This window comes from Notothenia coriiceps, unplaced genomic scaffold (genome assembly GCF_000735185.1).
Source record: "Notothenia coriiceps isolate Sejong01 unplaced genomic scaffold, NC01 NC01_scaffold00032806, whole genome shotgun sequence".
NCBI classification, from domain to species: domain Eukaryota; kingdom Metazoa; phylum Chordata; class Actinopteri; order Perciformes; family Nototheniidae; genus Notothenia; species Notothenia coriiceps.
This window is the reverse complement of record NW_011365507.1, coordinates 264,170-291,592: the sequence shown is the minus strand read 5'-3', so window position 1 is coordinate 291,592 and position 27,423 is coordinate 264,170. Positions and strand designations below refer to the sequence as shown.

Sequence of the window (27,423 nt, the reverse complement as noted above, 5' to 3'; positions counted from 1 at the left end):
AGGCATGCCAACTGATGCCCTGCCTCACGGAGGGGACTCGAGAGGCATGAATAAACTGTTTAAGGATGATGACCTTACAGTACGCGTGTAGATATATATTTCTTTTTTGGAGGGGGGTTTGCCCCCAAAAAGTGTTTTAAGCTCCTGGAGAAAGGTCAAATAAGACGGGTAAAAACTTCACTACCCAGCCAAAAAAAGTAACCACTTGATTGTAAACTAGGCCAGCTACGGCTAAGCGACTTTCCACTGGATAATAACTGCAGCCGGAATACATGTTTTTTAACCCTAATTTGGATGCAGGTTAGTCACTTCTTTAAATACGATAATTACGATAATATCTTTATTTGGTCAGAATCAAGTCGAAATTTGGACTTGTCGTCACAGGCTCCATGTCCAACATCAACAGGGACAAAGTTATCCACACACAATACATTGAAACACAAACAACAAACATTTAACATACGGCACACAGGTGCAGGGAGAAAACATGCTCAAAGAACCTTCAGGCGTGCATTTGATCTGGGATATTAACCTCTGTGTTTACTGTGGAGGAGGTTGACTGAGGCCACGAAGGGAGGTGCCTTCAGTCTGGACTTTATTGAACGTGGGACCCTGTATCTCCGATTAGCATCGCGTAGCAGTTCATATTCACTGCTTTCAGAAACATGGTCTTGGCGTCAGAGATTGATGCTGGTTTGGACAGCCCTTCAATAGGTTTGTTATGATAGCGAGCTCATAGGAGTCTGCTGCACAGGGTTGATCCAACAATCTCTTGAGCAGATTTTTAACGGGGTGGGGCCAGATTTGATTTTAAAGCCTGCTGACAAACTATTTGTACAGGTAGTGTTGCAGCTTACTGGCAGATAGACATGGATCACAGATGCTAAAGAACAATAGAAGAATTTCTTCTGCTCGCCCCAAAAGGACCTAAGACGGCGCGCGAGAAAATAAATTCTTAGATTTTTTCCTTTTGCACAGATATTCAATGCTGTCACTTCCATGACACCAGATGCCAGTCAATCATTACACCCAAGTATTATGTATGAAACTCCCTGCTTGATTTTATTTTTGCAATCTTATGGATGACAATGGGCGGGACTTTATGGGAGTCAGAAATGATTTTCCTCAGCTTTTCTTGGTGCTTTGATCTCAAGAGCATTTGTTATCCAGTCCGACTCCACCACCTGATTTGCAGGCCTGTTCGCGTGCCAGCCTCCAGGGTAGTCTTGTTACTTAGCAGAGATATTATTGCAGTATCATCAGGAGTACTTAATGATGACTTGATTTTGTGTCGTTGGTATGGCACAATCATCAGTTGGCTAGAGAGTAAAGAGCAAAGCCCTGAACTCACGCAGCCTGGGGGGCCCTACATTGCCGTTGGTTGATGGCAGATGACAGGGTTTTTGTGTAACCTTCACAAAGTTGCTCTGTCTACTAGCTGAGGAAAGCGGCATACCAGTAAATCAGGTATGGCATTTACTTCCATTTTGGCAATTTGACACCAAGATGCTGCTGTGTATTGTGTTTTATGTTAAATTGCTGATGGAGAAGCTAGGCGCAAGAGCTCTTGCCATACTGTTAGCTGGTTTGCGCGTATCTAAAATGTTTTTAGTGATGATGCTGAACCAGAGTGGGCACAGCCATCCTTCGCTGCCGCCACCCTTGTTTATAGGGCAAATTAAAGTGGACCTATCTATGCTATATTTGATGGTTAAGTATAGTGTAGGACCATTACCTATTATTTAAGGCATATTTATACTTTTTAATTTTTCAAAATTACCAAACAGATCAATGCATTTTTAGCCATTCCTCATTTATCGCTCAATTCAACAACTGTCGTTGCATGGCTGATTATGGTGGGAGAACGGCACCATCACAGGCCTGGCATATGTACTACAGCCGTCTACACGCTTCGAACGCCAATGTCTTGTGGCCTGTCTCTCCCGATGGTGGAGTTGGCCCAATAGCTGCTAAGCGGGCCACTTCTGGACGTCATAGAAGTGTTCAAATCTGCCCGACAGTCTGTATCAGGGCATCCGTTGCAGGCCTTTTTAATAGATTTGGGTATGGAGGAAAAGAAGAGAGGGTTGTGTTTCTGACACTTGGTGAGTTCACCTGGCACCGGGGGCCGGGGACAACATATTATGCTATAAAAGACGTTACACAAGTGCATTTTGCATGATTGGTCACCTTTTCAATGTTTGTTCTTTCTGATGTAAAGTCAAGGTTCTAAACTGTTTGCAATGAAGGTCGTTGGGGCGCTGAACTCTATTCCTTTTGATTCTTTTCAATATATGATAGTAATTACTTGTTCTTTCAAATTTGAAGGAGGGTGAGCAAGCATCTTAAGGAACATTCATCATTAACTCCTCCAAAAAATATAGTTTATTTAATAATAACACTGAATATGTGAATCATAACAGTGATTGACAGCTGATAGGAATAATATGATTGTTAATAGTATCATATTCATTCAGAGAAACATCGACGAGACAGTTAATTAATGTACTTATTGCAGCAGTCTGCATAGATTTGGTACCCCTGCTGGTCTAAGAGTGAGACAAACTCATTCAGTTATTGTTCAGTTAAAATTCATTAAAATAATTCTGCCACCTTATATACTGTTTATATTTAAGGCTTTACTGATGTGCCACAATAATGTCACCAAATGTTATTGGGTTAAAATAAATATTGTGTGTTTCCAAGTTAACATTAATTGATATGACTGCGATTAAATCAGCATATACTTCTGCCAGGGGATGCCACCTCTGAAATTCTCTTGCCACCCCCATGAATATTTTTCTAGATCCGCCCCTGGAACCTCGTCAATCATATTTCTTATCTTTTCCATAAAGTCCACTGTGCTAAATGTACCTCTGTTGATCCGAGTCAGCGAGCTATGTTGTTTTTATGTTTGTTGTTTTTATGTTTGTTGTTTTTCTCACAAGATCAGCGATGGTAGCAGCAAGTGATTTAGTGTGTGTTGTTGCACAGTGGACAGGGGCCATCAACAACAACAAGGAGAGAGAGCTGCTCCTTTGTGTCATTTAGCAGATTCACTGAGTCAGAGACGAGATGGACACGTTCCCTTCACTCATTTGTCTCTTTGGTCTGAAATCTTAATCCAAAGTGTTCTTACAGCAGCTGCCCTTCCCTTTCAGCACAACATGAAGAGCAGGTTTGGTTTTATCGAAGGGATAGTCCGAGCTAATTGGATTGATGTAATGTGTGAGGATTTGCAGCTGAACTCTGCTCCTAAACAGGTTGGTTTATCTTGGTAGTCTCTCAAAGGAAGAGGTGTATTTAGTGATTCTTTGTACACTCATTGGAATCAAACATTACTTCTCTACTACCTCTCAACCGGATTTTTCAAAGATGTTGTTTGGAGCAGTGTTTTCCCCTCCCTCCCCCCCCCTATTACGTAGCTCCTCACCACCACTCCCTCCATACATGTACTAGCAGCACTGGCGGGAGTGCAATAAAACCAAGACAAAGCAAGCAGAAATGCAGAGCAACAGCTGTAGCTCAGCTCTTAATGACCCTGCAGGGCAGAAGCTCTCTGTTTCACACAAAGCGTTTGACTCCTCAGTTTATTTTTTTCTTTGTCTCTTTTTCACCCTTTCCTATGCTGAGTTGTTAAATCTCAGTTATCTTTCACTGCTTGCATTGCTTTTTGGCACAGTAATGATAGATTAGACCATGTAGAAGCTTTTTATTTATTATTTTCCCTTCTCTTTCTCTAATTAATGAAAAATACTGTGGAGTAGGCATCGGACCCTCCCCACCCTTTACCCCCCACCCTTCCCTCAGGAAGTGTTTAGTTTACACACACACACTTGCTCTGCAGCGAATCTGCACAATAACACTTTTCCAAGGACACAGTGTTCACTGGAACACACTCACTGTTCTGCACACATTTACAAGACTGCACTCTCACACCGTGTTAGGAGAGGCCTTTGGGTTAAATCTACAGTACTGTGTCCAGGATGCTCTTTTTAGAGAGAAGCACATATTCAGGTAAATGAAGTGGCACTTGATTGCAACAGAGCTTCAGGAGTTAAGTACTGCATTTGCTTCAAACTAAATCCTGGAAGCTTGCTCACATTTTAGAAAACCATATTATTAAAACCACCACAGCAAGTAATTAACAGGTTTCAAAAAGTATCCTTTTTCAAACCTGAGGCAGACAGTCGAATCATATTTCAGTCCTGAACCTGCATCATTTAATATATCTTGTTACTGAACGCAGCAGTCACCATGTCCTCATGTAACCTGTTAATTGTGTTTTTATGTTTGTTCGTGTACACTCGGTAAGAGCAAACTCCTGCTGCAAAACAAGACTGGTTTCCATTTGAGTGGCTCTTTGGTCCTGGTCTCAAAGCAACTGGAAGAGTTGATGTGGCTGTTCCCATCTCAGTCATGTGGCACTGACTCGCCCTTTAATTACATTAAGTCACATTTACACTTACACCATTACTGCAGAATCGTCTCTCGTAGTTTTTTCATCCACAGTCTGACGTGCGGTTAATAGAGATGCTGAATCTATAACTGAGCTGATCAGACATGAGTGGCTGCTCGAGCAGACCTTTTTGAACTGCCTCTTCGTCCCACCATATAAACTTACAGACAAAATAGACGAACATAAAGACTTACAGATGCAACCATCCAAATGTACAGTCTGTTCTGCCACTCCCTGGTGCAGATGAACTGAAAGGTGATGAACTTGTGTGAAACTGACGGAGGACACTGTTGGAGACGAGATGGAGGCAACTGAAAGTGGAGCGGACAAATTGTCACCTTGGTGAGAGGAACCAAAATGCTGACTGCTGCAAAAGTCAGATTCACACACACACTAGCCCTATGTGTACAGTACTGTAGTACAGTCTAAGCATAGGACAGTTTCTTTCTGTCAGCATGCACTGCTTAGTGCTTACCCTGAATTTATTTATCTGTCCTTATTCACAACTTAAACTTGGTCTGGGATAATGTATAGCATCCTATTTGTGTTAATGTAATTTGATGTGCTGACTCGGGCTGCACGATTGATCGTTTCAGCGATGGCTTTGCGATGTGTGCATGCGCAATAGTAACATCCCAGGCTGCGCGATGTCAACTATTTTGCTGCCTGGTTTTATAAATGACCTAGTGTCTTAGGTGGGCTTGTACCAGCCTCATAATTAGCCTTGTATGAACTTAAACTTCTAAATTGTAAGGGTAGATGTCTGAGCGCGGTTTTCAGGATCCTTTCCCTGTGAGCGCTTTTTGTTCAGTTTTGCGTTGCTATAGGTCGGCTGATAAAGGCCTGTGGTGAAGGTGGTGCGCTGCCTCGGCTGTGAGTTTCACAGCAACCCTGACCCCACCCTACCTCTGATGTTTCCCTTCTTTCTTCTTTGATTCTTTCGTTATATTTCTCTCCCCAAGTGCCTCACTTCATTTCCCAGCACAGTCTCTCAGCCAGAACAGTGGGGCTGAATGTTGCCCAGTCATCTGACTGGAGTTAGCCCTGCAACAGTCTGGGAAGGCAGCGCCTGCTGACCCACTCACACACCAAGAACAAGACCTCCTTTGCTTACTTAAGTAGGGGAGCCCTTAAGAGAGTGCTCCCAGGACCATTTTGTGTTGCAGTCCTAGACTTCATAATGTTGATCATATGCAAGAGTCAGGGGGTTTGATCTGCAGGATAAGCTCCAGAGCTGAAACACAGTCCATTTCAGATGCTTCGTTTGTTTTCAGATGTTATTGATATGGGGTGTACTGTTTGCACGGGATGTGAACTGCAGAGCGCACAAATAAATAAGTACCAGTTAAACTGATGATAAGAAAACATGCAGCAGTAAGTGATGTGAGAATAAAAACCTTTTGCATGTATTACAGGGTCATATTGCAACCTTGGTGCTTGTAAAGTCCCCATATTATTAAAGAAAGCTGACATGCTCTTAAGCTGTCAAACAGTTACATTGAGTTATTAACTTTAATGCATGCAAGCAATGTGCAGCTTAATATATTAATATACTAACTGATTCTCGTGTGAGCGTGGGTTGTGTTCTTAAATAAACAAAGCAATAAAAGCAATCCTAACTTGTTTTCTATGTTTCCATGTTTTGCAGCTCAGAATGTGACGGTGGAGGAGATCCTCTCTTCCTACAAACAAGCCTGTCAGAAACTCAACTGTAAACCCATATCCAAAGTGCTCAAACAGATACAGGTGAGCTGCAAGCCAACACAAAACACAGATGAAAAGATGTAAGACAAAGACACTCACACACAACTATAACACAAGCTAAATTGTTAATGTCTTCATCTCCTATATCTCTTAGCAAAGTGGAAAATCCTGCTTGTTCTCCAGCTGCTCAGCTCCTACTTTTTGTAGATTGATGTGGCTTATTCCCTTTTTACTTCAGTGTTTGTCACTGATGCTGCTAACGGGAGATCATAATGTGTTCAAACGTTTCCACTAACCCTAAGGTCCCCCTGCTGATAACTAAGGATGCTCCGATCGCCAGTTTTGGGGTCGACGATCGCGGGAATCAGTATCGGCCGATACCGATCACCTCTCCGATCGAGTGGGCGGGGCCTATAGGGATCTTCCATTTAAAGTGATGTTTAAAACTCAGTTATTGGGGCTCATTCACTGGAGATTCCACAAACAACAACCAACATAATTATTACATTCAAATGAAGTACATTATTCAAGTTTACATTAACTTTGGAGAATAACACAGGAGACACCTCTCTCCCCCTTCCTCTCTCTCCTGAAAGCCTGTCAGTATCTCATTCATCTCACTGATCCAGTAATGAGTGACCCGACAGTGAAGAATAAATATATTTATAACTAGTGTAGCTTGTTCCAGAGGTAGATCAAATAGCTAGGTGTGTTAGGTCCAACTCTTAGTGTGTGTTTTGCTCCGCTCTCCGGTCCGTCACAGCGGGTGGAGCTGCAGGATTTCTGCTTCACACACGTTGCATACCGCTATTTTATTGTCATTTTCGGACACCTTAAAATACTGCCAGGCTGGTGAAGCCATGTTGGCAAGCTTGTTTTGCCGCGCACAGAGAAAAGTGTCATGTATTTTACGTCATCATTTTACGCTCTCGTGATCGGTATTTTTAGAGAGCACCAATCGATCGGCAGAGAGTGGGTATCGGCCGATATCGAACTAGCATCCCTAGTTCTGACCTTTAGTGGGCGGATCGGAGCATCCCTACTAATAACCAAGCAGACAAATTAAATTGTTTAGCAAAAGCCATTTCAGAGAATTAACACTTATCATGTATTGACAGAGCTGTAGACATGGGGGCGTGCTGCTCACATCAAGCAACATCAAGTTCACTGACTGACAACCTTATCTGGAGTTTAGCTGGAGTGTGTCCTGGCTAGCTTTCTGCCTCTCAATGTCTAGACTCTAGAGTGTACAAGCTGGGCAAAGTCCAAACCTCTGAGGTGCAAATAACTACGCATATCACAAAGCTGTACAACATGTATGATAATAGATACTAGTCCAGTTGAGTCAGCACTGTGCAGCTGGCTGGAAACTGCGGAAGTCCTGGTAAAGCCAACAAAAAGAAGTTGTAGAGTTATTACAACTGCTGTAATTGAAAACGATTTTTATTTGTGAGGTTGGTATTTCTACATCCTAAACCTTTGCTTCTGGTGAGGAAAGCACTTTAAAGGCAAGTAATGTGGTTTGAAGGCACCACATGATGCACCATGGCATGACTCTGGTCAGGTGCTACGATAGTATCCAGTGGAGGTGAGCCTCGAGTGGTTGTTACTCCCAACAGACAGATGAGTGTTTCATGTCTTTTTTTTTACTTCTCTTGTCAGTTAGCCAGCACAGTCATGTGTCTCTTAATCCCTCAAGCAGTTCTTCAAAACCAGTGGGGGAAGCCTCAGGGCTGTTTCTTTGCACCCCTTCCAAACTTGTGCTTTTGTATATGCTTTATCTGTATTGTGATTATTAATATGTTCAAATGCTAACTTTTTCAAGCTTTTTTGTCACGTAAAGCAGAATGACAACCTAAAACTGTCCACTTGTTACCCACTTTTAATGATGTTGGTAACCTGATGTTAGAGGATGGTCCATGTTTTGAATACATAAGAGAGTAAAGAGGCGTTTTAGTAGAGTTTTCTTGAAGCAATGGGAGCAAGTTTCCTGTTTTTTGTGGCCAGACGGAGACAAGCCATGTGAGACAGACAATATTTCAAATGCTTGTCGGGTGCATGACCTCAAGGTATACTGTCCATAACTTAAAACTACCGCTTGAATTAAGTACAGCAATCCTATAAAGATGTGCCTTTTACCTCACTGGTTGTAGAAAAAGCTTATTATATTTGTTAGCATAGTTAGCTAACCAGATGCTAATAACAACAAAGTTATTGACTGTATGATCAGTATGACAGATGAGCAGATCGCCTCTGGGCTTTCAACTAAAGACAAAGCCACGGCATGTGTACGGAGCGTCGTTCTGGTGCTCTCCGTCAGCACTACACCCCTGTCAGACGAGACATATACGACGTTGGGCTCGTGTTGTGTTCAAGGAACCTGTCCTTGGCCAGGAAAAACAGGCACTCGCTTGTTTAATTCTTTTGCGGCCTAGATTTCTTTAATTTTTTTGTTTGTTTATAAATTACCTCGAGGGCCGTACCAAATGGTCTCGAGGGCCGTATACGGTGGAGGCTGGAGGTTCCCCACCCCTGGGTTAAAGTGTCAAAAGAAATAACAATCTGTTCAAATGAAAGCCTCTGTCTAAAAAAGATTTTATTAAATAAATTCCCCAGTGATTCTGTAAATGTAATGTACATATATTCGATAATCAGAATTGTGTTTATGTAAACAGATAGCTGCCTTTTATCTGCTGGTATTTGTGTTTGAACATCCCGTTAACCAATTCCCCTCTAGTCAGATGGAGTGGCAGTGCTTCTCTTCTGATGTACATTTGCTGCATCACACGCTCTTAACCTTAACTGGGCCTCTCCACTGGAGATCTGCACATGTGTACCTGCAGGTGTGTGTCCATGTGTGTGAGGGGATGTTGAAGGGAACACATTTGTGATCCGAGAGAGACTCCGAATGAAGTCTCCACACGCCTGGTCAGCTGAGAGAAAGAAGTCTCAGTTACTTGTGGAAAAGCACAAGAGGCTGTGATGCTTGGTGATTGCTCATGTGTGCTCATGTCTGGCTTCCGTCCATCCCTCGCTGCCTCTGTAGTCTTCTGGTCCACTGCTGCCCCCTCTCATTTCTGCTTAGTCATCCTTGCCAACTAAGCCACATAAACAAGCCAGTCAGACCAAATGGCTGACCAGTGTGAGGGGGGTTTGCAAGAGGAGCTCCGCCTTTTACAGTTTTTTTCCTCTACACTAAATACTTTCTTTATTAATTCCAACTGCGCTGTACGCGTGGCAGCTTTCCAGGGGCCCGATAGGTTATGTACATTTCTGGTAGTTTGTTTGTGTTTCTGTGTGTTTTTTATAAGGGTCACTATTTGGGGGCTGCATGTTGAATGCCTGCTCCGCAGTAACAGTCTTAAGACCCGGACACTTGGTAGCCTTGTGTCACATTTCTGCAGCAGCAGTTCCCTCAGGGACAAGTGGTTTCCCTGTTATGCAATGACTTGCACGCAGCCCATGTGCACACTTTATTCCTCTAAATGTCCCGGAACTTGCTCCCTCTATCGTGGCTCATCTGGAAGGAGGTAGTTTTGTTTTGCAGGAAGTATACTGTAATTCTATGCAACATGTGTTAATATATTTGCTGTGCATGAACATTTTGAGACTTGTCAACATCCACATTCTGCAGAGTCTCCTTCTTTTATTATGGCACTTAAGCAGTGAGACATATTATCATTTTCATTAGAGACACAATGTGAAGGTCATGCAGGCTGCATCTATATTAAGCAAGTGGACCCTTTGATGCCGTCTAGACAGACTGATAAATCATTTCAAAGGCAGGCAGCTAAAATGGTGTTTTCAATGTGTTGCACTCAACAGCGAAAGGCATTTTTAGAAGTGTTTTGGTCCACTTTGTGCATCTCCAAGAACAGACATGTTCATTTAATTGAGATGGGAATTTGTCTATTTTTATGGGTTTGATGAATCTTAATCTGCACATTTCCTAAATATTCCTATTTAAGAATGTTTTGAATGTATTAGCCATATATGCAATAATTGATCAAAGCTCCCAGTTTGTCTAAAGTTGTTGGTTTCTTCCTGTGGAGCCACAATAAAACAAGTTTGGTTTATTACATTTCTACTGTCAGTCAGCCTGATGGAGGCAGGTTAGCCTGATGGAGGCAGGTTAGCCTGATGGAGGCAGGTTAGCCTGATGGAGGCAGGTTAGCCTGATGGAGGCAGGTTAGCCTGATTGAGGCAGGTTAGCCTGCTGCTGCTGACAGATGTCTGAGACCGGCAGTTACAACCAATCGTGACGGAGTCCGTGTGGATTAGATGATGGAACGCTGATGCACCACTGAATTAATTAATTGTACTTTTTACAAATTGGCATTGAATGTTAACTTGTGTCTTTAATTAGAAATTGTGAGGTGTTAGTAGATTGTACCTTCAGACAGAGCCAGGATAGCTTTTTCCCGTCTTTGTGATGATCTAAAAATCAAACAGACATTAACACAACATTAGACTTTCTATCTAACTCGTTCTCTCTATGGTTGTAAGGTAGGACCTTTAAAAGAGACCTTTAAGGGGCGTGGATTATGGAAAGAACTGCTCATACATTTGGACAAAAGCTCAGTATACACTACGATTTAAGCCTTGAGAAAAGGTCAGAAATGGTTTGAAATTGTACAGTCTATGCCAAGCTTAAACTGTACAGTCACAGGAAGTTATGTCATCCATCTCCACCTGTGTTTTCTGTACACCCCGAGGTATCACGTTTCTTTATTGACTTCAGGCTAATGAAATTGGTTTTGAAGCAGCTTATTTAACTATAACACACTTGATCAAGTAAAAAACGGATAAACAGTGAAGATGTATAACATAGAAGCACAGAATCTAAAGAACAAGATTAGAACAGTTGCTTGATGGTGTCCACCCACAATAGACACACACACATACCACCACTTGTGCAGAGGCACACTATGCGTCATGCACTATTTTGGGTTCTGGCAGCTCTGTCAGGGAGGCATTTACACTGATAAGTCATTCTCACTGACAGATGCTCCATTCAAATGTAAACAAAGACTGCTTGCTGTGAAATTTCCCAAAATGTGCGTCAGGTTGTATTGACATATTCAACACCATCTGGTTAATGACGAACATCCAGAGTTTTTGATTAAACCATATTTCACAGAAGGTAGTGAGAAAACACTGGAGAGATGTTCCATTTATGGTTTCTCATGTAATGCTTCCTAGAATGAAGGATTCAGTGGGTTTCATAGATGAATTATCTTCATGACTACTGCAGTCGGTTACATTTAGTGTCATAGTGTTTCCTGTTCATTGTAATAAGAAGCTTTTGAAATGTTTCATCACACACCATGATCATGTTTTTGAGCTTTGTTGAGTCATGCAGGAGGCCATGAAACCTCTGTACAGCCGGACCCTCATCAGTATGTTCAGACACGCACAGACTAGGGATGGCAGTCTGGCACGAGGGCAGAGGTTATAGGGTTCATGCTGAATGCGCCGGGCAGTGGACTAGAGAGAGGGATTTGCTGGTACATAGTTTTTAGAGCAGCACTCTATGTTTTTGAGCTAGTTGCATGTTTTACCAGGACAAGAGGCGAAATATCTTTCTGTGGGGTTAGAGTACATGACAGGAGACATATCATGGTCAAGTTGAACACACCTGCTCAGTGGCATAAGATAGTTGAGGTGCTTTAAGGCCAGATGCTTGTCTTTGCACTAACAGTCTTAGATCTGTGTTTAAGCCCCAGCACTAATTCATTGCCTCCTGTGTGATGTGAAAGTTTCAACACGTAAAAAGTTTGCTTACTTTGAGTAATACACAAACTCAACTCTTACTGACACTGCTTCTTTTTGTTTCTGCAGGAACTGAAAGACCTGACTCAGCGCAATGAATGCTTGGATCTAAAAGGTAAGCGCCGATACATCAGCTTGACTTTAAATTCAACTTGTGGGAATCAACAGATACCGAGACTTCTTTTTACTAAATTGGGAGATTCACTTTATCAATGTATGTCTTTAGGTGAGAAGCTGGACTACAAAGCATGTGAGTCTCTGGAGGAGATTTTGAAGAGGGTCCAGTTTAAAGTGATAGACCTGGAGCAGACCAACCTGGAAGAAGATGTAAGAAGATCCTGTCTTTGAAAAGTGTCTTCATCCCATTCCCGTCCTTCATCTTCCTCAGTGCAGCTAGCATACTTCCATCTTTCATCGATAACTCACACCTTTTCTCTCTGTCTTCTGTTTCTGCCCCCGGTCGCATGCTGATCCTCTTTTTCCCTCTGTACTGGCAGGATGTGGGGTGTTTGTCATGGCTTTTCTGATTACTCCAGATGTCCACTTGTGTAAACACCATTAGGGACGTTTGGGCAGTAGACACGCACAGACAGACAGACGCAGTGTGGGACAGAGGGACACAGGCCTTGGCTACTTCCTTTCACACAAAGCTCCAAATACACATGACGCACAGACAGGAGCTCTGCTTTAAACCAGCGCCACATAGGATACATTTCTTTAGGGTAGGAAGGGTCACTTTAATGACTGCTCATTATTCTATTCCTGGCAAAGAAATGTCAGTACTTTCACCCGTTTGCTGCTGAACTCATTCAGGCCCTCATTTCCTGCAGCTTGTTAGCTTGTAGCTTTAGTTCTAATTGTTATCAAAGGATAATTTGGTCAGCTGTCACATTACCTTGAGAGTGTCATATAGGTGTTTCCTAATTTTTACATGAAAGTGAATATGAATAATACAAAAAAAATGTGTCTTTGCCATGTACCAGGATACACACTGCAGATGGTATTCTACTATTTCACTGATAAATGTTTAGTTGTGGTTTCATGCCACGTGTTCTCTACTTGTGTTAGACTTGAGATGGAAGGATGTGTATATGGTTTATCTGGTATAATCCAGCCTCAGGACATGGGATGGACAAATATAGCACCCCCCCCCCGTCTAGGTGAATTTATGTCCGGCTCTGCACAGTTGCATTCAGGTACATTTTATTGTGTAAGTATACTCCACTTGCAACCAATCACTAGAGAATTGAAGCGTCGGAAGTCTTAATTGGTTTCATTATATATTATTTATTTACATATACTTTTTTCAACACAATCCAGAGCTTCACATAATCTCAACAAATGCAGAGTGACGTATGCACTTTTTTCCACCAACATGAAGCTCTGCCCCGCAAAAATATACATGAATGAGATAATTGAGCCAGTGACTGAGTCATCATAGAACAGTCTGTGACAAGTGTCTCCCTTTGGGCTCAGTTTGAATTAAACTCTGAAAGGAGAAGAGGAATTTATGGGGAAAATGAGTCATGAGAGACAGAAGATGAATCAAATGGGGAAGCGAGAAGATGGGAGTGACAGATATACAGCGTGATTTGGCAGAGCAACAGTAACAGCGTCTTGTTGGGAATGATATGGGAGGATGAAAGCAAGAGAAATAGCTTTGGAGATATGTTTTAAGAAGCTTAAGGGAGAATTAACACAGACTGTCCTTTATTTGGCTGGTTGTGACTAATCTTCTCCCACCCTTTAGATAAACACACTTTTGTATAGTCTCCAAGTGTACACACACAAAAGGGAAAGGTTATGAGACGCAATGCTGCAGCCTGTCCGATTGTGTTACTTGTCATCAGCTTCAGTGGAGGATACACTCATACTCCCTTCTTAATCTGCTAGTCACATGTTGCCTTTGGCTGCACAGGAGAGAACTCACCACTGGCTTTTGGTTTTTGATGTGTTGAGGTTTTAACTGTGGCTGTTTGAAAGACGCAATGGACAAATAATCCTCTCATGACTGCTCAAGACCCATTAGCTCATTTTACTGTTAAAACATGCTAATAACTTGTTAAAACATGCTAATAGCTTGTTAAAACATGCTAATATCTTGTTAAAACATGCTAATAACTTGTTAAGAAAAAACAAAAAAAAGGTAGTTCCAGTATCAACACCTTCACGTAGTCTGTGAATCTGTGATATATGAGAGAGAGATGCATCCCCACTACCACAACTATAACGAGATTAAACCACTGTGATCACATGAGAGGCCTTTGAATGCATCACCTGACAATCAACTTAAATCCTTAATCTGCTCCTTTGCTAAGCAAGACGACATGCACCAAGTTGTTACACAATTTCAAGGCGTGTCATGAATGCCGATCTTTGCATTTATCTTGTGAACATAGCTTTAAACAATTGATTGGTTAAATACAGCAAATACAACATTGAACACATGGGCAACTGTTGTTATAGTTAACTTGTTAAGTTTAGGCAAATATTTGCTGGTTCTCAAAATGTAAGGATTTTAAGCTTTTTGGGGTCATGAATGGATCTGACAAAGAAAGAAAAATAGTGAGAAATCTTTGCCGAATGTTTAATTACTTTTAATACAAAAAAAATGAATCAAGGAAAAAATCTGCTGGTGAATCAATAGTGAAAGTAAGTCAGTCACAGCCCTACTCTAACTTTCATTCAGAATGATATCTAGAAGATGGTAGCAGTTTTTTCAAAGGTCCACTGCCTTTTTATCTGCAACTGTGGACCGTACCTCACCTACTCCTAGGGACTGTTAGCGTGGCAACTACAGCTGCTCCACATTATATCACCTAACATCCCTTCAAGGACTTTGACACGGCGACTTTGTTTAAAACTGTATGATTTCAATCTGAAATGTAATTAATATGTTCCCCTTATTTTCCGTCTGTGCTCCTCAGGGTGCGTCAGCTCTGTTTGACATGATCGAGTACTACGAGTCCGCCACACATCTCAACATCTCCTCCAACAAGCACATCGGCACCCGGGGATGGCAGGCCGCAGCTCACATGATGAGAAAGGTGAGAGACCATCCTTCTCTACAGTGGAAAACATCGTCTGCAGAGAAAAGGGACATGATGGGAAAGGATATGATTTACTTATGGATCAACAAAGTACTCTAATCCAAAAAACAAAATCTGTGTTAAAGTGAGGACACTTTTACCCCAAAATGGTCCCAGGATTTTTTTTTAAAGATGGAAAAAACAAAATTCGTTCTTAAATACAAAACCAAACACATAAATGTTATGAATACTACAAATTGGTGTAATCTGTACAGAATAAGAAAACTACTGTTCTGCACATTTTTGTAGCTGTTTGGTGTAATTTTGGATTCCTACAACAAATGATATCAGTTTGAACAGTTGCAGGGCGCTTCATAACTGACCACGAGGGTCAGTATCATGCGTTTATTCATGTATTCTTAGAAAGTGGCATACAAAAATTTCAAGCCCCTTTTGTGCTAAATTCTGTAAACAGGATTATGAAAGTGATTTTCTTTCCTCAAAGGGGAGAGTTATAGCAGACAATTCTAGGTAAAAGAAAAAAGTACACCGGTCTGAGTGTTTGTCTTCTTCAGTGGCAAGGCCAAATACTTTATCCTATGTCATTTTGTTTTGCCGAAAAGAAGGTGTATTATCCAAACTACCTCTGACGTTAAGTCTCTACTTCAGTTAATAGCTCTGTGCCCAGGAGAGTAGATCGATCTAATCATAGCTTTTTATCTCTGGCTGTTTTCTGTCAGCACTCAGACATAAGGGTTTCAAGCTTTCCTCGCTTGCTCCTCACGTCTATCATGTGCCCCTTGTGATGCTCTTCAACATCAATCATCACTGATGTCAATATTCAAATTGTTTTCCATGCAAACACATTAATTCAACCTCTCGAGCAAAATGTGTGGGAAGACACATCGATACCAACAGCTGCTGGTTAGATGTTGTGAAACGAACCAAGTGAAGGAACTTGTTGTTTTGTTTCAGACGAATAGAGAGGGGGAAGTCAAACAAATACTGTGATTTCCAGGTGTAAGAAGAAGCGTTAGATGATACTTGTAAAGGACAATAGTAAACCAAATGTTAAATCAATAAAAAGATCATGTAAAGTGTATTAGGGAGCTAGCTTGTGGAGCTGTGGATGTGTTTTGGTTGGTTCACTGTGTTGTGCACGGCAGTGAACAACATTAATCCGTTTGCCAAACCACAAATTACTCGTGAGTCTTTATTATTTATATATATTGTGGCCTATTTATTCGTTTATCTAAGATGTAGTTCATTACTTAACTTCCTGAAGGGAAAACAGCCAAATAATAATCACAGGAACTAATGATACATAACCGAACCTCAGTGGTGTTTTAATCACAACCATGACTGTGTGAGAAGCTCATTTCTCATCTGATCAGGGTTTATAAACGGCACTCCTTTACACTCTTACCAGCCTCATGATTAATGAAGATTAGACACCAGCGTGTAGATTGCCGGTCAATAAAAAGCCACAGTAGCTCATTTCAGTAATAGATAGTAATAGATCTTAATGCACTTATACTTTGACAAGAGTGTCTTTGTTTTCCTGAGGGGAGGCAGGGGATGTAGCACATGGAAACCAACATTGAACTTCTTTCATCGAGGCAACAGTGTTCATTTGATAATGTTTGATTTATGGAATCTGATTGACTCCTAACTGTTCAGTGGTTAACGCTGTTATCACGGCTAACAAGAGGTTATACAGGATTAGGAATAAAGGACAAAAGGATATTTCTGTGTTTTGGCCAGATGTTATAGGTCATCTAATGTCATACTTGATTGCTTAAAAACAGGCTCATATCAATCTCCATTGAACTTGTTGAATGTACTCTCTGTCTGTATTCATGTTTTATTGAACCTAAGAACCACATAAATATATAACGAGATCAAATACAACAAAAAGACAGTAAAAACAATTAAATAATATACTAATAAAATGTAGGACTCAGGATGACAAACCAGCTCCAAGTATAAGGCTTTATTAAAAAGGAAAGTCTTCGACAAGCTCTTAAAATGTCGGACACTGTCTGCCTCCCTAATAAAAACAGGAGGTTGGTTCCAGAGCCAGGGAGCTTGGTAACTGAAAGCTCTGACTCCTGATCTGGTTTCCGGACTCTGGGAGTTACTGAAAGACCTGCACTCTTGGAGCGTAATGGCCTAGAGGGACAATAGGGGATTAAAAGATCTTTTATGTATGATGGTGCCTTTCCATTTAGTGCTTTGTAGGTGAGAAGAAGAGTTTGGCAACTTTAATCCTGCATGGTAAATGAATGTCTGCTGGTGTTTCCCCCTCAGACGAGCTCCCTGCAGTACCTGGATGCACGCAACACTCCTCTGCTGGACCACTCGGCTCCCTTTGTGGCACGAGCGCTCAGAATCAGCGGCAGCCTGGCAGTGCTCCACCTGGAGAACGCCGGTCTGTCGGGCAGACCGCTCATGTTACTGTGTAAGATTCCCAGAGTGCTTTCTCTTTCAACCCAGTGTTTGATAATCCCCATTTCTGAATGTGTTCCTCTGTTCCTGACATTTTGTATTTCTTCTTCCTGCACCTTACCTTTTTAATAATGTATTCTTCCGGACAGCCACGGCTCTGAAGATGAACATGAACCTGCGGGAGTTGTACCTGGCAGACAACAAGCTCAACGGCCTGCAGGACTCGGCTCAACTCGGGAACCTGCTCAAGTTCAACTACAACATTCAGATCCTGGACCTGCGCAACAACCACATCCTGGACTCTGGTACAATGCACTGTAGCAGTTTCTGTTTTTAGTTTGCGTTATTTGGTTAAAAAGATGTGTTTATTAATTGCCTTGTTCACAAACTGAGATACAATGATAGTATATTGACCCACATAAATGCAAAAATCATATAACAAACAGAACATAATAAAACCCATGCAAGTATTGTACAGATACATAAAATACTCATTACTCTACATGAGCATGTTTTTATACACAGTATTGTGGCATGCAGGGGAATAGAAACCACTGGGCCTTGATCTCAGATGTTTGAAATGTGCCTCTGTGTATTCTATAGCTGCAGCACAAAGCAATAAGGATGTTGATCATCTGTTCACTGCGTTAAACACGTCACCAGTCTAACTTTGTTATAATCATTTGGTTTCATTGAAATTCACAATATGATTAACTTACTTTTTTGTCTCCCAGCAAAACAAAAAAAAGTAGTACATTTAGCCCTTTTGTTTGCTTTCTCTTAAACTTTTCCACCAATAAATAAAGTATTTTCGCTCTTCTCAGACTCAGCACTTCTGCATGCAAATACATAGGATGTGATGTTGTTGTTGTTGTTGTTGTTTTTACAGAATGGCTGAGCGCATCAAAATTGTTTAAAATAACTTCACCTTAATATAATGTTTTTCTTCTGTAAATTAAAACTTTTAATCTTATACAGTTAATGTTGGGGTAGGTAAGTTTGAGAAACCGGCTCGAGATACACTTTTTGTTATATTCCATGGAATGCTCTTAACATCCCGATAGCAATGAATATCTGAAGTGCTTTGACAAAAAATCCATAAAAAAAACGTCATCTGTGGAAGCCGTAAAAAAGCCGTAAAAAGCACGACCAATCATTTTAGCCAGCCCGGCTAAAATAACTGGATGGCCTACCTGCCTGTCAGCCTTCAATCTGTGCACAAACTTATCTCGTGCCCTCATTGGTCATNTACCGATTACCCTACAATTCTCCGTAAGGTACCCTTATATTGTTTTTCATCACAAGACTTCAATTAATCGGATGTCGATGGATGGGGTGGAAATTCATATTTTACACTATGTTTTTAGACTGGCTCCAACCTTCCGTTTATTTTTTGTGGTTGGTCACCTAGAGATTTACTAAGTTCGGAGGCCAGTCGTTAGTAATTCAGTGGTATTCGAACCGGCGAGAAAGAGAACTACCGAAAAGTAACTTATCCGCCAATACAGTAATCCAGGGATATTAGTTGTATAACGTCGCGCAAACGTCTCGGCCGCCTCCGTCTGGTCGGGTCTACAACCTACTTTCTAGTCTTCACCCAGTCCACCCGGTACGGACGTACTATTGTGTGTGCCGGCTACTCGTCTACCGCACCGGCTTATAGCCTGCTTTAGTGCACCTTTGTGCCACCAATCTCTTACTCTAAAACAATTACTCCCGAAAAAGGACGGAAATTTAGGTATGACGTAGCGCCCCGAGCGAAGGGGGACTCCGCTGTCGCCACACGATTGTAGTCACGACCAAATCGATCAAGTAATGTGTCAGCTTCCGTAGTAGATACGTTCTCACGACCGATGGGAAATGGTACTGAGGTCCCAACAACAGTGTTCCCGAGGACAGTTATGTAGTAAATACACGACACGATCCTCCCCCCTCCCTGCTTGCGAAGTCGTCGAGTACTGATCAATTGACTCGGTAGGTAGATATTACTTCGTGGTGTCAGGTAGGTAAGGGGGTATCAGACGGAGACTACACACAGTGGGTTCGTAAGGTGGAAATCCGTAGACTTAGTTTTTCACTGTGGATTGGAATTTTTTAAGTTTTTTTCGACGGGGGCCATTGTGACTAGTAGTACGTTGTAGGGGCGGGTAAATACTGCCGCGCAGTCATTTAGCTGGGCATATTTTTGGAGTTCGAGCAGGTAGTCGTAGACCCGAGTAAACTACTTAAGTGCCGGGTGCCGCGTACAGTTTAATTTTCCCGAGTAAGTAAGGGCCCATTATGTTTTTTTCAACTAATACTCGTTTCAATCATTGTCTGAGAGGCTAGCGTAGACAACGCCAGAGTAGTTCTTGGGTGGGACCCCATAATACTTGGCTTTTTGTTCGTAAATACTATTGCCGAAGATTTTCCATTGTGCCCAGTACAGACTAGCGACGTCCCTAATCATAAGATGCGGTATTACTGGTGACTGTATCAAATCCACAGATAACTAATACAAAACGAACGAACGATAATATGCGGGTGTGACCTGACGATACATGACATAAGTATTAATGCTGTCAAATTATTATCACCCCTACTGCAAAAAAAAATGCGGACGGACCCGTTACAAGAAACGGAGAAAAACGATTTGCGTACCTTTTTACGTGGTGTATCTTGGTGTACGTGTTGAGTGACATGCAAAATACACGTACCGATGACGGTCCTTCCATAAATCCTTCGCATAAATCAATCGTAATTATTACCGTAAATTCGAGATCAGGTTTCCTCTTTCTCGTCTTAGCTCAACTTAAATTACCATTTATAATACACAAACTTATAGAGAAACATTTACCCATGCGCGCCATCAACAACGGACGTTTAAGTCCTTCATAAAAACAAAAGTATAAAAAAATGTTACATAGTTAGCGTCAAACAAACGGTGAGAAAAAATTTACTTTAGACTTTTAATGTTCATTTCGAAGAGGGCCCGACAACAGTCCTTTACTAGGGATACTGCGGCTCTTCTTCAGTAACGTGACCCCCAGCTACCTAAAAGGCGCACACACGCCGCAATGTATTTCTTCCCTGGTATCTTCTTGGCGTCTCATGACTCCACAATTTGTAATTTTCCATCACCTGAAACGTTCTTGGGACCTCATGACTTACACGTGTCGGTAATTATTTCCCTCAACTTCTTGGGGACTCATGACTCCACATTTGTAATCTTTTTCCCTGAAACTCTTGGGGACTCATGATCTCCACATTTGTAATTTTATCCCTTGAACAACTTCTTGGGACTCATCACTCCACATTTTGTAATTTTTCCCTGGAAACTTCTTGGGATCCCATGACCTCCACATTTGAATTTTTCCCTGGCGCAACTTCTATGGGTCGACTCCATTCACTCCCACATTTGTTAATTAGTTTCCTCGAAACTTCTTGGGACTCATCAACTCCCACATGTTGTAAGTTTCTCACACCCTTTTGAAAACTCTTGGGACTCATGTACTCCACATTTGTAATTTTTCCCTGAAGACTTCTTGGGTCTCATGACTCCACATTTGTAATTTCATTTTGCCCCGCGCGCTGAAACTTTCTTGGGACTCCATGTACGTCCACTATTTGTAATTTTTCCCTGAAACTTCTTCGGGGACTCAGGGACTCGCACTATTTGGTAATTTTTCTCCTGACAACGTCTTGGGTCTCATGACTCCACATTTGTAATTCTTTCCCTGAAACTTCTTGGGTCCTCATGACCCACATTTGTAATCTTTCCCTGAGAACTTCTGGGACCTCATGACTCCACATTTGTAATCTTTCCCTAAACTTCTTGCGGACTTGCGAGTGAACCCACATTTTGTTAATTTTCCCTTCGAAACTTTCTTCGGAACTCATCACTCCACATTACCCGTCGGGAACGTCAGGTAGGATACCCACCCTACATTATCGATGTTTACTTGCTGTGGCACGACCTGATACTCGGACCGGTCCACGGTCTCTCATCGTTCCCTGAAAGTAGCACCTTCCCGACCCGTACGAAGTACGTGTCTGGACAGACGGTGACTTGTTTTGTGTAAAGTGACTCCATCGAGAAGATATGACGTCTACTTAAAACACGAAGTTTCCTCTGTTCGACGACAATGGGATATAATGAAATGTTCGATGTAAAAAATACCGTTCACTTTGGCTTGTACGGGTAGTACAAACAGATACCAGTACAAAGATGAACGTCGACCCTAAAAAATTTACTCGCTTGTGTTATATCATTAGTGGGTTTGTTGCACGGGGAGGTGGTCGGTCGACCGTTATAGGTCGTCTGAGCGCCCGAGCGACTAAAGTTGGCTCCCGGAACGTCGTGCTCCAAGAAAGATGCTATTACGCGGTCGGTGAGTACCGTTACATACCGATCTCGGAAATAAGTTTATAGTGAAGAGTGGTTTTAATCGTGTACGATTATTGATTAAGATTAAATAACAAAGATTACCGGCATTTCTTTGGCTAACCTGCTCTTGCGTCGGTCACAAACTGACAATTTCGTCCTTTCTTCCACCCGCATTAGATTGTCGACGTAAGAGTAAGTTAAGACGGGTCACAGGCCCGCGAAACATAGCGAAGCACCCGTATAACCGTACTGTATTACTAACGTCTTTACAATTTGTCAAAGACCTAAAGTTTGTTACAAATCCGTCGACACTCCTAACCCCCCGAACGAAAAGGATTCAAGTCATATACTACATTGCGTTATTTCAGAAAGTTTACAAGACCCGGACATTGCAAAAGAATTTAATTTGTTATTAATCGACGTTCTGGTAATCGTAGACACCGTCAAAAGGTTTTTGTTAAGTACGATGTTAGTAAGAAATCCGCGCTGTCGAGACAGTTTGTTAATCAATAGGAACTTAGGACGCGACGCACTTTTTCGGCGGAATGGAGTTTTTGTAATAAAAACATTCTGTTATTATCCGGATGTGAGACGAGAGGTAGTTTCGTTCAGTGGACAGGAAGTGGTTTTGTGGAGGTAGTATAGCGTCAGACGGCGACGACCGCCGAACAATGTTAAATGCTTTGACAATAAATACATTAAAAAAACGTCATCTGTGGAAGCCGTGGCGCTGTAAAAAGCACGACCAATCATCTGAGCCGGCCCGGCTAAAGTAACTGGATGGCCTACCTGCCTGTCAGCCTTCCATCTGTGCACAAACTTATCTCGTGCCCTCATTGGTCATGTGCTCGTTCGTGTGTGTTGGAGGAGGGGCTCTGTAAGGAAGTGGCAGATTTTCTCCGGCTGTGTATTTTCAAATTCTAGCGCACTCGAGGTGGTTTCTCCATTCTTACCTACTCTACCTTTAAGCATTTGACTTGGGGATTGAATTTAAAAGCTATTTCACCTCATAATGAAAGTCTTGGTGGCTGCAGTCAGACGGGCTATAGTGAGTTTATTTTACATTTTAGGATCTTGCAAGCTCCAAGCACATGTTGTTAATATGGTGTCCTGGGAGGGGAAGGTCTTTGTTAAAATGTATTTTTTTCCCAGGGTGACCTCCCCTTTTTAACCAGGCGATGCTTGTTTGGGGACATTCTGTGAAAAAAAGGCAGCCTGCTGTGTTGTGTCTGTAGGGTAGAGAGGTCGCAACACACGCCTGCCGTGATTGAGATTGTTTTCGTTTTTTTCGCCTCCTTTTTTCCTCCTATACACAAGGACACGACCCCTTAAGGGATGTGGTTTGATGGAACCTTGGCAATGAAGAAGGAGAGAAGAAGGATGAGTGATCAAGGTAAAGAGAGCAGATAAAAGTGAGACAGCATGAGGCTCAGAGGCAGATGAGCAGCATGGGACTGATCTGATGTCAGGACCAGCACTTTGGTCAAAGTTAAACTTCTTAACAACTATCAGTAGATGGCAAGTTTGCATTCATTGTTCCCAGAGGATGAATCAATGAGCCTCTGTTTATTTAGCATTACAAACTGTTAAAGATTGTCACTACAGAAAGCATTTAAAGAGGCCCTATAATGCTGGGTCCTCCCTTTCCTCTGTGTCATTTAAATGTCTCTCTCATGCAACATGACACACTTTTGATAGACTATATTCATTCATGGTCAATGGAACACATTTCCTCTCTTTCCCATTTCTCCTCTCTTCGTCCACTACTTGATATTTCAAATCAGATCTCCTTCCATTCGCACCAAGACGTAGTGCCTTTTGGATTTACCACTCCTCACTCTGTCCAGCTCTGCCAATGAGCCTGTCCTCGCAGCCAAATGTATACGGCTACTCGGATCATTGTTGGATGTAAAACAAGTCCCAGGAGGAGGTGGTGGGTGTTGAAATGAATATTTTTCGTTTTCCATCCAGAAAGGACACAGTTCTCAGACAAGATGTGGAAATGAGATGATTAGTGTGATTTTCCTTTGATGGTGATGGACTAGTCTGTCACATATATGCCCTTTTCTTATGCAGTCCTCGCTCCAAAGATACATTTCTTTATTATACAGTCAAAGGAAAAGTCCCTGGGAATTTCACACATGCTCCTCACAAGATAGCAGAAACAATGTCATCCCGGCCACAAGGGAGTCTGCAGCAGCATCCCATTTACTTCATCCATCACAAATCCTCCACTGGGGCTCTAATGTGTCTCCACTGCCAGGGAAGCGCTTCACTGACTCCCCCCCAGGCCCCTATCAGCGTACTGGGAGACTCTCAATCCAGGCTACGTCTATTTCAAAAGGAAAAATAGTTCGAGCGCCTCTTTTTGCGTTTACGTTTTCGACGTCACCGTTGGCGGTCGTTGACAGTCTTGAATACGATTTTCACCAAGTTAGTATTTTCTCCATTCTTCGTCAAGTTTGTCCCGGGAATGAATTTTACTACGAAAAGAACTCACGTAAACAACCATTTTTAACCCCTGTACAAACCAATATTGAGTCGTCGCGAAGTTCTTCAATTAAAATTTTCCGTAATGTTTCGACATAGTAGACTGTAGTAAAGTTGAGATCTCTCCGATAGAAGTATTTTTATAAGTTATGGTGTCTTTGACGTCTGTAACACGTGCCACTAAATTTTTTTTTTTCATAGAAGTTTGGTGCGGTTTTACGCCCTCGTGTGGTAAGGAGACCATTCTGTGTAGGGAAATAAGGTAAGAAGAAAGGTCATCGTTCTATACAATGTTTGTGTACGGTCTTTACTAAACCTCAATTAGGCAACAACGAGTCCGTTACACTTACTATACTGACTGTGAGTGCTACGCCGAGTAAGACAATAGATCGAACTTAAGAGGGATATTTCGAGATAACGTTCGAAACCTTTTCTACTTAAACTAAAAAAACGGTGGGTCAATTACCAAACAACTCTTAAATAGGATAAATAAGTTGTAATAAACTGAATTACCATTGTCAGTTCCGTTGTCAGGACTGATGTTGGTTATACGATGTCATCTATCATGTAATGTAATGTACATTGAACAATCTGCGAAACTATTTCGATGAATTGTATGAGTTATGACACCCGTAGGTGTCCTCGTTAAACCCACTTCACAGGGTCCCTGTGTTTGCGTAGGACTGACGTCGCAAACCCAAACTTGGACACTTGGGGGGAACTAGGGTTGTGGTTGCGTGTTGGGTGACACGGTGTACGAGTTGGTCCCGGTGATGCGAAATAATGAAAATATAGTAACAAATTACTTTCTAGATACCCAAAACCAATGAACACTATTGTATAAAAGTGTTAACCACTGTCAAAATGACTAATTTGTAGATTAGATAAGTTGGTTTTATATAAATCATTGGTAAGGGTCCAAAACGACCAACAAAATACTCATCAATTTACGTCAATATATCAGAGAAATAGGTTCGTTCTAACAGAGTAAATTCGAGGTTTTGAGTCCACTTGAGGAAGAACCGTGGACGACGTCCACGACTAAATTTAGCTAAGGTGACTCCTGTCGATCGAGCTGTAGTCTATGGTTGTACCTGTGGACACCCGGGAGGACAAACGGTACTGGTGGTCGTTGTCAGCCTTCCTCTTAGGTCGCGAAGGATTTGTTTAATCGGACCTTCTCTTGACGAACTTTCGGCCCCGGGAAATTAAATGTAGTTGGACTTTGGTTTAATTACCCGCTGAGACGACGCCGCATATTGATAGTTTGTGAGGGAGGGGGGTGTGGTTAGGGGGACGGGTGACAGGGAGAGGGGTAGTAGTCAACCTTGTAAATATAGTCCCAGAAAGTAAGGGTCCTCTGTGTCTCTCTTTTACAGTTCTGTTCCCCTCTGTCCGAATAGGAACGAGGGACCGGAAAAGTGAAGAGCAACGATAGTGAGGAGGTAAGAGACGAAAGGGCGAGGGGAAAAAAAAAAAAAGAGTAAGTAGGCGGTGGTGAGCCAGGTGAAAAATAGACAGTAGATGTAACACTCCTCGTAGGCGTCAAAGGGGACTCGGAGCCGGCACATTCGTCTCGTCCGCTCTAACTCATGTCTCCACGACGTTGCGTCTTATCTCTCGGTGTATCTCGACCTACCCTAAGTTTCACTATACAGATTTTGTCGTCGTGATTACTCCCCGATTGGCCACCTTCGTATATACTCTTATTATTGAACCACCAATAGCGTATTTTCTTGATATATGTTTGTAGTATAAAGTTCGATACGTTTCTCAGGTTTGTGTACGACCCTGTATAGTTTTATTTAGTCGGTACTTAAGAACTGTGGCCAGAATCGTATAAGTTTCCACTCTAAACCTCCAACTAAGTGTGTTCTTACTATATACTTTGTCCCTTGACACCGAGACGTATTGGACTCCGAGAATAGTCAAGTAATATTTACCCTTGTAATGTAACGTTTGTACTGAGGACGTAGTGAAAAGTCTACCTTTCTGTTCTTCCCGTGCGCAACACTTCCGTCGTTAGTAGTACACACATAGAAGTTTGGTAATGTCGCGGTAGGTCCGTGATTCCGTTAATTGATGACTTAATATGGGTACGAACGCCACCGGGCTACTTAGCACTAAGCCAAGGAGCCGAAAAAAAATGAGTATTGTGCCATTGTGTGACAGCGGATGTGTTCGCCTTGTCTTGTCCCCTCGAAAATTATTGTAAATCATAAGTCTAATTTGAGAACACATACGTCGGTTTCGAAGAGGCCGAAGGTCCCAGGACCGAGGTTTCATCCTAGTTTAAAATGTAGGTTGTGTAAATTCAAGTTTTCTAACACACCTCTTGTACGAGTGTTCCTCCCTTTGTTAAGACCGAGAGTGTCAATACACACGCCAGACCTCGACTTTCTCTCCCCTGTCTCTCCCCCACCGTGGAGACTACACAAAACTGTACGGACGAAACTACGGAGTCATGTGTCGTTATGTTGTTATTTTTCCCGCACGCCCAGTTTAGGATAACGAAGAAGTTACGTAGACGTGACTCATAAACAAACATGAAGTTTTGCGGTGACTTTTCCAGAAGGTAATTACTCAAAGTAATAGGTTGTGTTCGACTTAATTGATGTCGAGTGTGTTGTAACGTCACCAAAAAAAAATAAGAAGTGTATTTTGGTTATCCTGAGAACTGAACAACTAATTTACTTCAAGATGATGATTGTTAGCAGAGAAAATGTCCGTGTAACAAACATTCTCATAAACTATAATTGAATTATTAACATAGAATAAATCCAATCCGATTCCCCGCACTTGTAGTCTCAATCGACCCGTTTAATTTAGTAGATTAAAAGTTGTGTGTGTGTGTGTGTGGTGTGTGTGTGTGTGTGTGTGTGTGTGTGTGTGTGTGTGTGTGTGTGTGTGTGTGTGTGTGTGTGTGTGTGTGTTGTGTGTGTGTGTGTGTGTGTGTGTGTGTGTGTGTGTGTGTGTTGTGTGTGTGTTGTGTGTGTGTGTGTGTGTGTGTGTGTGTAGTGTGTGTGTGTGTGTGTGTGGTGTGTGTGTGGTGTGTGTGTGTTGTGTTGGTGCCGACGGACCGGTCAACAGACAAACACACGACGACTAAGTCTGAACTTCGTCCATTTCGACTTCTTGTTTCCCCTCACCCCCGC

The 27,423-nt window shown here is 42.0% G+C and overlaps 1 protein-coding gene across 1 annotated transcript in view; it reads left to right on the top strand.

Moving 5' to 3' along the window:
• ppp1r37 (protein phosphatase 1, regulatory subunit 37) overlaps nucleotides 1-27,423 on the top strand; it is a 72,984-nt gene that overhangs the window by 37,244 nt on the left and 8,317 nt on the right. Inside the window, exons 2-7 of the mRNA XM_010789342.1 lie at nucleotides 6,108-6,205; nucleotides 12,005-12,050; nucleotides 12,162-12,262; nucleotides 14,863-14,982; nucleotides 17,275-17,425; nucleotides 17,562-17,717. Coding sequence (XP_010787644.1) covers nucleotides 6,108-6,205; nucleotides 12,005-12,050; nucleotides 12,162-12,262; nucleotides 14,863-14,982; nucleotides 17,275-17,425; nucleotides 17,562-17,717 — 672 coding nt within the window. The remainder of the gene's footprint in view (nucleotides 1-6,107; nucleotides 6,206-12,004; nucleotides 12,051-12,161; nucleotides 12,263-14,862; nucleotides 14,983-17,274; nucleotides 17,426-17,561; nucleotides 17,718-27,423) is intronic.